General features: G+C 39.4%; 1 protein-coding gene across 1 annotated transcript in view; it reads right to left on the bottom strand.

Moving 5' to 3' along the window:
* Positions 1-13418, bottom strand: part of MTUS2 (microtubule associated scaffold protein 2) — a 477685-nt gene that overhangs the window by 43453 nt on the left and 420814 nt on the right. Inside the window, exon 8 of the mRNA XM_075198945.1 lies at positions 4054-4120. Within this exon, the coding sequence (XP_075055046.1) occupies positions 4054-4120 (67 nt within the window). The remainder of the gene's footprint in view (positions 1-4053; positions 4121-13418) is intronic.

The raw sequence follows: 13418 nt of genomic DNA, 5'->3' as shown, positions 1-13418 counted from the left end.
TAGGTTCTTCCATGATTGGGAATGACCCTTTGAAGAGCCAGGGAAATCCAGGCTGTTCCATATAGGGAATAATGGGAATGAATATGAGGTAATATAAGATCTGGTAACTGGGTTATAGAGATATATCCTCTGTCTTCCTGATCTTAACAGAACCTATAGATGAAACACCTGCAGACATCGGCTTCAGTTTGTATACATGAGAGTATGTCCTTTGAAGCAAAGCATGTTAAGATTTGGCTCTAATGGGTGGCGTAATATAATAATATTGCTTCTTCTGCTAGTTAAAAGTGAGTCTAGGTGGTTTATCCAATCAATTAATTTAGAAATGGATTTCTGTATTTGTCGTTAGACCTTAATCAGGACTTGTACAGGGATTGCTTGAAAGTTGTACAAAATTCTCTGCAACATTTATTTTGATCTTCACCGTCCTTCCAAAACCATGAGAATAACTGTTGTCTCCTTTCATGCTTTTCAAGTCTGATTGAATTTTGGCAAACAGAGAAGTGTAGTTCTCCTTGTATTGTAGGTTATAATTATTTGTGATGCGAATACCCAAATACTTCATTTTCTTAGACTTCCAATTAAATTTGTAGTTTTGGGCTAAGAAATGTTTCTCAGATACCAGGATAGGAATGGGTAGTCCCCCGCCTTTTGTGTAATTCATTTTTATACCTGATATTGGCGAATACGAGATTGGGAAGAGAAGTGTAAGGGGAAGATAAAATAAGCAGTATATTATCTGGCAAACAGAACACGTCAGAGCATTCTATTAAGGGTCTGCCCTGCATCCAAGATCAGGAGGGAGGTGGTCTTAATTTTGTTGGTGTTTTACAAAACCCTGATCATAGAGAATGATCGGTGGTAGTATTTTGTTTAAAATTGAGGCTAAGATTGTAAAAAAAAAAGTAAGATATTATTATTATATAGTAAGGATATAGGTCTACATCAGCACAAGAGCTTGCCAGCTTTATGTATTAAAATTATTTTAGCCTATAATATTTCAGAAGAGAGAGGTTTCCCTTTAAGTATACCATTATATAGGTTACATGGGGAGTAGGACATTTTAAAAATGCTTTATAATAAGCTGCTGAAAAGCTGGTCGGGCTGGGGGCCTTCTTACTTTTTATTACCTCTATTTCCTCCACAGAAATCTCTGTGCCCAATTGCTCGACCCTATATATTCTAATCTAGGCCAATGACAGTTTGCAGTGTCTTCAGCCAGTGTAGAGCTAAGTTTTCAATTATTAACTGCGCTATACAGATACTAGTAATATTCTTCACATTCTTTAATTATTTTAGCTGGTTTATGTGTAATTGAGCTTGTTTTGACTTTAATGGAGAGTCTTTCCAGCTTATCTCCCTTTACATGGTATTTTTGGTTTAACCATTTAAGATTTCTCTCTGCTTGTCATATAGTTCACTATCAGCTAAGGAATTTTCATCTTTGGTTTATAGATGTTGAAGTTGAGTAGTAGAACTCCTAAAGTTTGTGCACACTCTTTTTACAAATGAGAGGCTATTATATAATAAACAACTTTGTGAGCATCCCAAAGGGTCATATTATTTACATCCTGGGTTTATAGTAAAACACTCTTTAATTACATGTTCTTTTATATCTATGTTTTGCAAAATAGTTTCATTTAAGTGTCACAAAGGTGAGAGGAGAAGAGAAGAAATCCCAGATAGTACCACGTCTGTAGGAGTACGGTCAGACCAGGAAATTGGACGAATAAATGCATCTAAAATATTATATGACCCCATTTCACCCAACAGGATCATATTTATTTTTTCTGGTGTAGACATTGTGCACTTCGAAGAATAAAATGTAAAATCTTTAGTTATAAAAGAGTTTTGTCATTAACAATATTGGCGTTTTAAATATGGCCAGCAAAATTGCAGAAAATTGCATATTTCACAAAACCGTAGTTTAATACATTCACTCCCAGAAATCATATAGTAATATTTGTGTAGAGAGTTTAAAGCTATATAACTGCGCTCACTAGTGGGGTGTAGCACTTTATGAAATATTTGTCTGCATGTGCATTATATTTGTGCTTAAATCCATATATTATTTAATATACTACACTGATAGGGTGCCATTATTCTTTACTACTAATACGTTTCAACTGTATAAAAGAAAAAAGTACTTTCTATCAATAACGAAAAATATTTTTTTTGTTCTGCCAGACAAGCCCAAGGCACATTGCAGATACATATAAAACACAAGTTAACCCGTGCATGATACTCATGCATTCTAGTCAAATCAAGCTACTTAAGGTGTTAAAAAGGTTCTTGTCATGCATTTGGGGCTAGCCCAGGCCTCCTCAGGGGAAGAGCGTTACTTTCCGACGTAAGCGCCCTTTTTTAACGTGCTTTTGTCTACATGTCACCACCTAATCATTCTTCTCCATCACCTCATCCTTCATCTTCATCGCCACATCCTTAATCTCCATCGTCTTACTGTTCTAAAACCTCTCGATACACAACGTTTCTGCTAAACACCTTATCGCTGTGCTCTATCAGTCTTCCTTGGAGGGCAGTATTCATAACCTGCACTTTCACATCACTGCTTCTCCGTACTCGTGAAAATGCGACATACAATTGTCCAGGACCAAACACAGGCTCTGGTAAATAAATACCCACACGGTCAAGAGTTTGAGCCCTCAACTGGTAAATTTAGTCTTTACTACCCCTCCCACGGGGGGAAGGGGGGATGATGGAAGTTAACTGACTTCACTATTATCATTTTTTTGTCAAATAATGTCAGTATACCAAATTTCAGGTCAATTGGATGAGCCCTTTCTGAGAAAATAGTTTTTTACACACACACACACACACACACACACGCCGCTAGGCCTATATATATATTAGATAAGGGACAGTCTGCCAAACAACTAGCACTGCTTGTGTTTGTGACGCCGTTACAGGGTCAGCAGGTGAGGAGGACCCCAACTGGACTTCCCTGCGTTTGTGCCTAGCCCCCACAAAAGAGCAGAGCTGGCGCCTGTGGTGGGGTGGACTGGAATCGACGAGCCCTGCTATGCTGTGTTCCGCCTCAGGCCTATCCACAAATCCGCTCCTCTATCTATTACTTATTTTAATATTTAAATATATATCCCTTGTATTTGTTTTGAAATATAAAACATACAACAATAATTTTTGATTTAGTTTGCGCAGATCAACCTGGGTAAACACCAGAACATTATCCATTTCTCCAATATTTGGTATTTGAATTGCTAGTGGTACTCCAAACAGATTCAAGGAGTACTTCTACATGTTATATTTATCTGAAAATAACAGTTTAATGTACATGGTAAAAAGTAAGTTATATACAAACAACTAAGGGTGTTTTTAAAAAATTTAAGGGCCTATTTATGAATCTCTAGAGGTTTAAAAACTGCGATTTTTTTGGGTGATTTCCAAATTTGACACTAAAGAGGCTATTTATAATTATCTCAGATATCTGCTGTGACCCCAGCCTCTTCTATGGCAAATGCAGTCTCCATAGGTGTCTATGGGAACTGCGAAAAAAGGCCTATTTATCAATATAGAACAACTAATGCCATTGGTCCTATGGGGCGAGCAGTGTGGGACAGGGATCATCAGATCCCTTCCTAAGCGGCTTTGTGCTGCTCCCCATTGCAAACTGACCAAGGCCATGAGAACCTGTAATCTGCGATCACTTTACTTTAGATTAATCAATGGGACAGGTGCCTATGGGAGCCGCTGTCCCAGGTAATCAATTTTAAAAAATTGCCACATTAATTAATTTATTATCATTCTGATAAGAAATGATGATTTACGTGAGCAATATGCGTTGGGTCATAAATACTCCCCCTAAAGACATATTGGTCTATTTGAAAATTAAACACAGTATAGGTTACTTGGTTTAAATTTACATACATTGGGGGCTATTTGGTAAATATTTGCCATAAGGGAATACATGATACAAAAAAAGTTGAGAAAACCAACAGTATTTGAAAAAAATACATAATATAATTTAAAAAAATAAATAAAATGTAATTCTATAATGGTGATAAAGTGTTTACTTACCCACTTCATCTCTGATTGTTGCAAGTTCTAGTGATAGTTCTCTTTCTTTCACAAGACCTGCTTCATTCTGTGAAGAAAATGTGCAGAGAATTGTTATAGGCACAAAGCAGAGGATTCCAAAACTATGGAACATACAACTCTACAAGCATAACTTGTAATAATATTGCAGTACTTCCATAAGTGTTTAATCCATATATCAACTAATTCTAAAATCATTACATTATAGCACGTTACACATTTATATGGTCATGGTCAATTTTAAGTACTTTAGTAAATGCATATTAATAATGTGGCAATAGGCATCTAGAATGACCAAACGGTGAACCAACAAGGGAGACACAGCATTCTTCCTTTTCCCTTTTAGTAACTGAGTAAACAGACAATAAGGTTAATTTGCAAGTCAAAAACCACAGAACAAATACCAAATTCAGTTGTCTGATGTAACACACTTAGGGCTAGATTTACTAAGCTGCGGGTTTGAAAAAGTGGGGATGTTGCCTATAGCAACCAATCAGATTCTAGCTGTCATCTTGTAGAAAGCACTACATAAATGAAAGCTAGAATCTGATTAGTTGCTATAGGCAGTGCTGGACAGTGGGGAAAATAGAGCATATATAAAACAGGGACATACAAAGTAGACAAAATAAACGCAGACATGAAAATAAAGGGTAAGGAGGGCCCTGCTCATGAGAGAGCTTATGTTCTAGAGGGAAAGGAGCACAGCTTGGACAAGAGGAACGAGTGTGGCTCAGAGTGAAGATCGGGACAGCAGTGAGGGACCACTAGTGCCACTAGTATAGGTAGGGTAAGCTGTAATAAAGAGATGGGCTTTTAGACAGTGTTTAAACATTTGAAGGCTGTGGGAAAGACTGATCGGCGTGGAAGGGAATTCCATAAGTGGGCAGCTGCATATAAGAAGCCTTGTAGGCGAGAGTGAGAGGCAGGGCCGTATTAACCCAGGGGTCTAACTGGGCTACAGCCCAGGGGCCTCGGGCATCCAGGGGGCCCTTGAAAGTTCTCAGCAGCATTATTGATCGGTGCAGGTGTGCCCCCCGCCCGATCAATGCTGCTGAGCCCGTCACTGTAGTCCTTCCACTGTGCTCTTTAATCTCCTTATTGAGAAGATCTCATGAGAGTGTCACAAGATCTCCTCAGTAAGGAGCTTACAGCGCATTTAGTTATAATGATCAGTATTTTATGAGCAAATTTGAAAATTGAAATGAATGAAGGGGCGATCCTATCGTGTTAGTAGGTTGGACTTATAGTTATGTTTCACTCTTTCTACCATTCACACTTTCAGGCGTATCCAGGGGTGTTTCCAAAGCCCGGGAAGTGTGTGTGTGTGTGTTTGTGCACCTTTATATGTGACAAGGAGGCACACCTGCACACATGCAGAAGAACTAGCAGTTTGTAATACCTGTGCTTATCCACTGCGTTACATCTCCTTGTCCCATATCTGGGTGGAGAATAACACTTTTGCACCCAAATCTCCTTGTCCTTAAATCCTTCTAATTAGTCTATTCATAAAAATGAAAGTGTTATGTGTGGATCCCACAATCTGTTTGTAAATAAATAAGAGAAGGAAAAATCCCAAGGAATATGCACAGGAGTATGAAACGCACATCAATAGTTTCATATGTACTGTAATATGTCACAGTGACCATTAGTTTCTATAAAGAACATTGCTCTCTCTTAAACTATTTTTGAAATTGAAAGTCAGGCCCTTCATATAAGAAGCTACGGCTTACTTCTTCTATGCTGTCAAATGTGTTTACATCATCCTTTTAACAACCATTTTGCTAATCAGTTCATGAAATTGAGTTGAAGAAATTGCAAATAAGAGATTTCCGTGTAAACGCTGTGATTGGCTACTTACTAAAGGAGACACACAGCTATAATATTATGGGCTATGGTTTCCTAGTGGACAGACACATGACAACAGATGATTTACAATTTGCTGTGGTTACATTTCAACTACCCCTTCATTGTAGCATCTATCTAAAGTTTATTGTACTCTTTTGAGCTGTATTTATATACTAGAGAGATACTTCATTGTGGTGAAGAACGCAATCCATGTTCAAGTGACTAGAAGGGCAGATATGTTAAAAATGACAAACTTTCAAAGCTGATCATGGTGTCTCATTTTCCCCAATTCTTGTGTAAGCTGGTGATGCACCTTCCAAGAGGGGCAAGATGAGTACCCTCATTGCGTCCTCAAAGAGGCGTGGACTGTACTACAGATGAAGAGCATTGTCATCTCTTCATCCTGCTTCTCACTGTTAGTAGAAGCAGCTGCTTTCCACAGTCTGTAGTCGGAATGTTGGAGATGCAGATTCAGTAACAATGCCTCCGGTGATGTTCAGCATGAAACTGCTCAAGGGGAAAGTTGGATAAGGTGTAGCTGAAAGTTTCTATTTATGCTCCAACTTGCAAACCATTCCTTTGAGTATTAAAGGTAATACTTTATTTATCTTTTTAGCCAAATATATTTTAAACATATTTTTTTGTTTAGCTTCAACATGTTACACAGTACTGTATTGTATTATCATGCTTATATTTTATTCATATAACACCAACCTATTACACAGCGCTGTACAATCATTCTCAGTCCTTGTCCCATTAAAGCTTACAATTGAATTCCCTACAATAGGCATACAAATGCACACACACAATTATGTATCAGTTTTCTGCCAAAGGAAGACTAAATCTAAAATACAAGTTACCCAATGTAAATGAGGTACTAAAAACACCAACAAAACTTTATGTAAATGTTCCAATAACTCCGTTATTGTTCTCTGTTATTAAGGTGGCTAAAATACGCTTGCTGCAGTGTCCATCAACAGGAATCCTCACATGAACTCTGATGTGTGTAGGAAATCTTCCCTCCACTCACAACTATCTCAAATATCTTCTGTTCTGAAAGTCACTAGTATCTCCTTATTCTAAGCCAACCTGCACTTTTTTTAAAGTGCATTTAACCAAAGTTTCACCCTTTTTTTTTTGCTATTAGTCTTCATCATGCTCATCCGCGTGTAGCCTGTTTTGACGTGAGCAGGAATAGAAACTTGTAGCCAATCAGAATATTCACAGTTGAACAGGATATTTTAGGAGATGATCTTGTGGAAGGAAGAGACGTGTCCACTAATCATCATCATCATCATCATTTATTTATATAGCGTCAGGAAATTCCGTAGCGCTTTACAATTGGGAACAAACAGCATTTAAAGAATACTGGGTAATACAGACAGAGAGGTAAGAGGGCCCTGCTCGCAAGCTTAGACTCTATGGGACAGCTCCCAACATTGAGACATGCCGAATCGGGGGGAAATACGCCCAGCCACTGATCCACCCAAATCCACACGGATCCTCCCAAAAACGCCCACTTCTGGGAAAAACTTCACCCATTGTACTTAAGCTCCACCCCTTCCTGGTTTGCCATTCAGGACACTTAGAATGTATGCTAATGTGATTATGGTAATGAGGGTAGAGGCATTGTGATGATGTGAGGAAGGGACAGACGGCAAGCAGGAAGCTGGTACTGATGTTAGGCTCACATCTCTCCCAACTGTCCTCATTTGTAGACCTCTGATTGGGTGCTGTAAACATGGGTAGGGTTTCATCCGCAAAGGGAGCGGAACTTATTTTGACCCAATTTCGCATGTCTAAATGTGGGGAGCTAAGGGCTCGTGTCAAATTAACGCAAGAACATTGCTGAGTCAAATTCTCTTCTAAATGAAATAACGTTCACACATCCAACTTGTAGTTTTAGTGGTCAGTTAAGACTAAGGTCTCACCCTATAGCAATACTAACTGTGCAGCCATGCTGTTATAAGAGTCCTATAGGGTATGATGCCCCCAAGTGACGTTATTGGACTGGACAAAATCAATCACTTTTATGACTTTCACAAAACGTAACGATTACAGCATCATTATACTACAATACCAGCAGTCACAGCATAATTACATTTTTAAGTTCACATTAAAAAACAAAACAAAATACAAAGTTTATTTATATGGACGTAGCTTGTGGAGATAATGGAAGCTCCTCGATAAAAGACGCAGGAGGCGTAAAACACCACTAATAGATAATCAGCAGTGGAACAGAACACTCAAAAGCTAATAATGTCCCAAAAGTGCTATTAGCAACAAATAAAGCAAAGGACCACACTCTGAGCAATACCAAAGCTTTACAGCCCATTAATTCTGCATTACACAGATTATAGGATATCAGATTGTAGCTATTCTTTCTTAAATGTATTATTAGTATTATTCTAAATCATTTATACAGATTTTCAGCATATGCACCATTTACACTTGTGGCCGTGTGTCCATCAGCAATTGTACTATATTGGATCAAGATATAGGTAAAAGGCACGGTTTTTGAATAAGTCAATTTATTTTTTTCAATAATGATATATTTAACAAGGAAGGGACGGTAGTAGGTGTAGTTTGCTCAAATAAGTTTTTTTTTTATTTAAACATATTCTTCTTTCCTCTACTTTACAATATTGGGCATCAGTCCAATGAACCTCGGTCCTGTCCATTATTTGTCATATGTACTTACTTCCTTGTCATAAAAAAGGTTAACCTGAAAAAGCCCATTTACTAATCAGTTGAAAGGAGTAATGTTTATTTATACTAACTTGCACCACACTGACCAGCTAGGTCAGTGTTGGCTAACCTGTGACACTCCAGGTGTTGTGAAACTACAATTCCCAGCATACCCTTCCAGCAATAAGTTGCTATATATTGGCAAAGCATGCTGGGACTTTTAGTTTCACAACACCTGGAGTGTCACAGGTTAGCCAACACTGAGCTAGGTGCTAGTTAATGTGAATTAGGGATAGACACACTGGCTGTAGTGCTCACATAGTGCCTGTTCTAATAATGGTTTATTCTATTATAATAGGAATCTGTTGGGCTTCAAGAGCCAGGTGGTCAGTAAAAACAGCCGGGTGGAACACCTGGAAAATAGGTGCTGGGGAGAGCACTGCAGGGTGTATGAACATTCCATTTTAACATAGGGATCAATTGTCTGAATGAAGTTACAAGTCCATTCATCATGATATGAATGCAGCTTTACAGAGTACATTATGAGCAAATGAAACAAGTTAGATAGATTATATATATAAATATATATATATATATATATATATACACTTTATTTCACAGAGTTGCTGCATCTGACACCACAATCTCATAAGTTCTCACCAATACAATCACATGGGTGTACAGATCATCACTATAAATATTACACCAATAATCTGTGCTGCTGTGAACATTCTAATGATCTGACTTGTTCCATCACTGCCCAGTAAGAAGCAGGACACCCACTGTGAGATAAAGCATAAGTACTAAAACTTGTCAGACGTATATACCTTAAGCAACATGACCAAATCAACTGCAGGTCAGTTAAGGCTGTGATTACAGAACTGATACAAATTGGCATGTATTGCACATGGATCATCTTTTTATTAGTGGTTTATAATTTGTGTTTCTCTTTGTCCCTTGCTTTTCAATAAACAGCATATGGTGCACCCATTACCACCTCAATTGGTTAATTTAAAGCAGTGATAGGCAACCTCATACTCTTCTGCCGCATGAGTGGCTCTATAACCTTCAAAAGGGGCCGCACATCAGAGGCAAACCCAGGATTTGCAGAGGGGGGTTTCCACACCACGCCGCCAGTGGGCGTGACCAGCATGCATGGGGGCGTGGCTATAATTTTAGAGAGTGCTTGGCTGCTCTCCAACTCTTCCTATCCCCATAATATACATGGGCAATGCTGCATGGACTACTGTTAGGTGCACGCAGCTCTCCCTTTTCAAGCAGAGCCATGTGAAGCGGGGGCAGGGTCCAGCCACCTCAATTATATAGTGCCTCAGGCTTGGAGGGGGGGTTACAGGCACTAGGAAACCCCTCCTCGGTTTGCCTATGCACATTACCCTTAGAAGTTAAAACAAGACATTTATTCAAAGAAAGACAAATCTTAACAAACAAATCTGACAAAACAAAAAGTAGCTTGGTGCCGCGAGTGAAGGCACGGAGAGCTGCTTGTTGACCAACACTGATTTACAGACTGCAAGCCATTATCTACCAGGTTGGATGAATGACAGGACTATCAAGTTCATCAGATGTCTTTCCAACTAAATCAGTAGTTTAGGAATGATGGGCAAAAGAAAGGTGCTTAATCACCTAAAACTTATCACTATTCCTCAATGATGTTCAACAGTATATGTGTGACAACCTGTGGCAGAATTACTAGGCGAGAGAATTTTGTAAAGTAACGCCTTCAACCCCCCTCCAACCAAATCAGGGCCCTATTCACAAATAGGCCTCAAGTTAAGGAATATGTCTGCATTGGATGCTGCAGGTCATCATGGTGCTTCAGACAGCTGACAATCGAGGTCCCAGCTTCAATAGCTGTCATTCCGAGGTGTGTGCATCATAAAATGAGGAGGAGGCTTGTGGCTGAATTACAAATTAACCATGCAAAGGACGGGGTCCCAGGTGGGGGGAGGGGTGGAGATTTTTTTAATAAATATGAATTGTTTAATTATGCTTTATGGAGAGAGTTGAAAGACTCCAAACTAGAAACTTCCTCTCAGTACCAGGTTACGGGCAGATGGGGAAGGGAGGAGGTCAGTATAGAAGATTCCGAGGGGTATATTTACTAAACTGTGGGTTTGAAAAAGTGGAGATGTCCTTAGCAACCAATCAGATTCCAGCTGTCATTTATTTAGTGCATTCTACAAAATGACAGCTAGAATTTGACTGGTTGCTATAGGCAACATCTCCACTTTTTCAAACCCGCAGTTTAGTAAATCTAGCCCCTAGTCTTGCAAAATTATGGCACAGATCAAGGGTACAGCTATTTTCCAATTGGTAAAAAGCATTTTCCTCCTCGACGAGGGCAGGAGATATTAAAATATATAAATTGATCTTGGGCCGATGATCACAAGGCAGGAGAAGTATCCCAATATTTAATTTGTCTATTAATAATCTAGTTCCTTCTGATAATGTACTTTTATGCACAGTCAAAAAAAAATTGACTATTTAAAGGGTGCAGAATATTTCATTTACCAAGCTGGGAATTTACTAATAAAAATAATAATGTGCTTTAGCTTGTAGAGCCCAACAACACAGATTATTCATCAAAATCTCTGAAAGACAAATCTTTGAAAGAATGCAGCAATCCCGTGTAATCATCAGGAGAGCGTTGTTCCAGGAAGTGGCCTGGGGCACAGAGTGCGGTCTGTGGAAAATTGACTCTGAGAGATTTGCAGGAGACCCTGGTAGAAATCAAGTGTTGGCTCTTTGTGACCTTGTACCAGACAATTTGTCTTCCTGTGTTCCAGGCCCACAGAATTAGATTATTTGTGTGAGGCGGGGGCTGAATTCTACATAATGCACTGTATATAACAGTCAGTGCTATAAGAACATCTTCTAACCTAGAAAACGTACTCTATAAATACTTAGCTCCAGATGACATGTGCACTAGCTTCTGGCACAAATCTGGATATTTTAGCTAAAGTGCAAGAGCACCTTTATATATTTAATACAATTAGGCTGCCCCACATAAATAAAAACATTTCCTATGGACAGGACTGGGGATAGAACAGCAGCCTCTGCCTGGGGTTTTGGGTTTGATATTGATGAGACTGCTGCACACAGAATTGTATGCTTGTGTGGATCAGCGTTCAGTCTAAAAACAGACTGCTAGGGTAACTGACTCAGGACAAATGTGTTTGGCTAAGGCCTGAGTATCTATAGGGGAATAAGATTGTAAGCTATATTAAGGCAGGGGTCGAGGTGTCTGAATAAAGTTCCCTGATTGTACATCCATGTTATCCTTCACCACTCTACCCCCCCCCCTCCCCCTTAAGAAAAGGCAAAACAAAGTAGAAGCTCAGAATTACACAGTGCTAGAATGGGCTAAGGCACTGTTTTAAAAATATTTGGGGACCTCTATGAAAATCGGAGCACATTTAGATGTAGATGGTGCTGTAACCTATAGCAACTAATATTTGCTTTCATTTGCTAAACTTTACTAGACCTTCATTATTATTAGTGTCTATGAAATGGTTTATGTCTTACTCTTGGCCTGTATGTGCATACACAGGGGTATGTTCACTTACCAGCACCTAGACCCCATCACATTTCCGGCACACCTGCTGCTCCTGCGCTAGTGACGAGGTCTAACCCCACGGGACTCTCTCAAAGCCGGTCACTTCATCACCAAACCTTGGTTAGATGTCTGCATCTATCCCCCTGTTAAGATGATGCTGTAGTACTGATCCACTCACCTACCCCACCTCTCCTCCTTACAGCTATTCACTATTGTTCCTAATATCCATATTTTCAACGCCTCAACCCAACTACTCACCCTTTAACACCCTCAGATGCTATGCATCTGATCACCTCCCATCACCCCTCCCCCTATTACTGATCCCCTTCGCTCCTCTCCATTACCTAAGTCTCTGCACCATCTAGGCCAGGCTTGCTCAACCTGTGACTCTCCAGGTGTTGGGAAACTACAAGTCCCAGCATACCCTGCCTGCTATTGGCTGGCTATCTACTTGCAAAGCATGCTGGGGCTTGTAGTTTCACAACACTTTGAGAGCCACAGGTTAGCCAGGCCTGATCTAGGCCTTCCAGGACCTTGTACCATCATAGCCCCATCTAAGCCACTGCACCATCCTGCTGACTCCTGCACCATAGTAAACCCCACTACGCCTATTTTCAAATTTGCTCCTGTTGTCTTTTATTACCCCCACCCTTTAGAAAGTAAGCTCTTACAGACAGGTTCACTCCTCCTCGCTTGTCCCCATCATATCTTAATGCTGAATTGTTTCTGCATGCCAGGGAATTTGTTTTGCTAATTGCATCCTTGCCTATCTGTACCCATTGTTATGCTTACTGTTCTCATGTATGTCTTATCTATTATGTCAGGCGCTATGGAATCTGTGGCACCATATAAATAAACAATGGTGATGATGGTGATTCATCCTTTTAAATGTCTCTGAACAGCACAACTCACTGTTTATTAAACAAATATATGTACTTGGTAAATATTTATAAAAGTACGAGGGTACCTGGTATACAGTGCAAATCTGATCCTCTGACTACAACAGTATCTACTGCATAGAGAACAGCACAGACATAGCATATCCCAGAGCAATGAAAACAAACTACTCTGCATGATTATATAAATGCATGGTTAAAAAGCACAGAGGGACATGCACAAGCCAATAAATGAAAGTCAGCTGAAGGGGGTAAAACCCTTTAGATGCAGACCAATTGTGACAGGTAATACAATGCTTAGCTCTCAACCATTTCCTTTTTTTTTTTTTACAACATGGATA

Source organism: Mixophyes fleayi, chromosome 2, assembly GCF_038048845.1.
Source record: "Mixophyes fleayi isolate aMixFle1 chromosome 2, aMixFle1.hap1, whole genome shotgun sequence".
NCBI lineage: Eukaryota > Metazoa > Chordata > Amphibia > Anura > Limnodynastidae > Mixophyes > Mixophyes fleayi.
The sequence above is the reverse complement of the archived record's forward strand: the minus strand, read 5'-3'. Positions and strand labels throughout refer to the sequence as shown.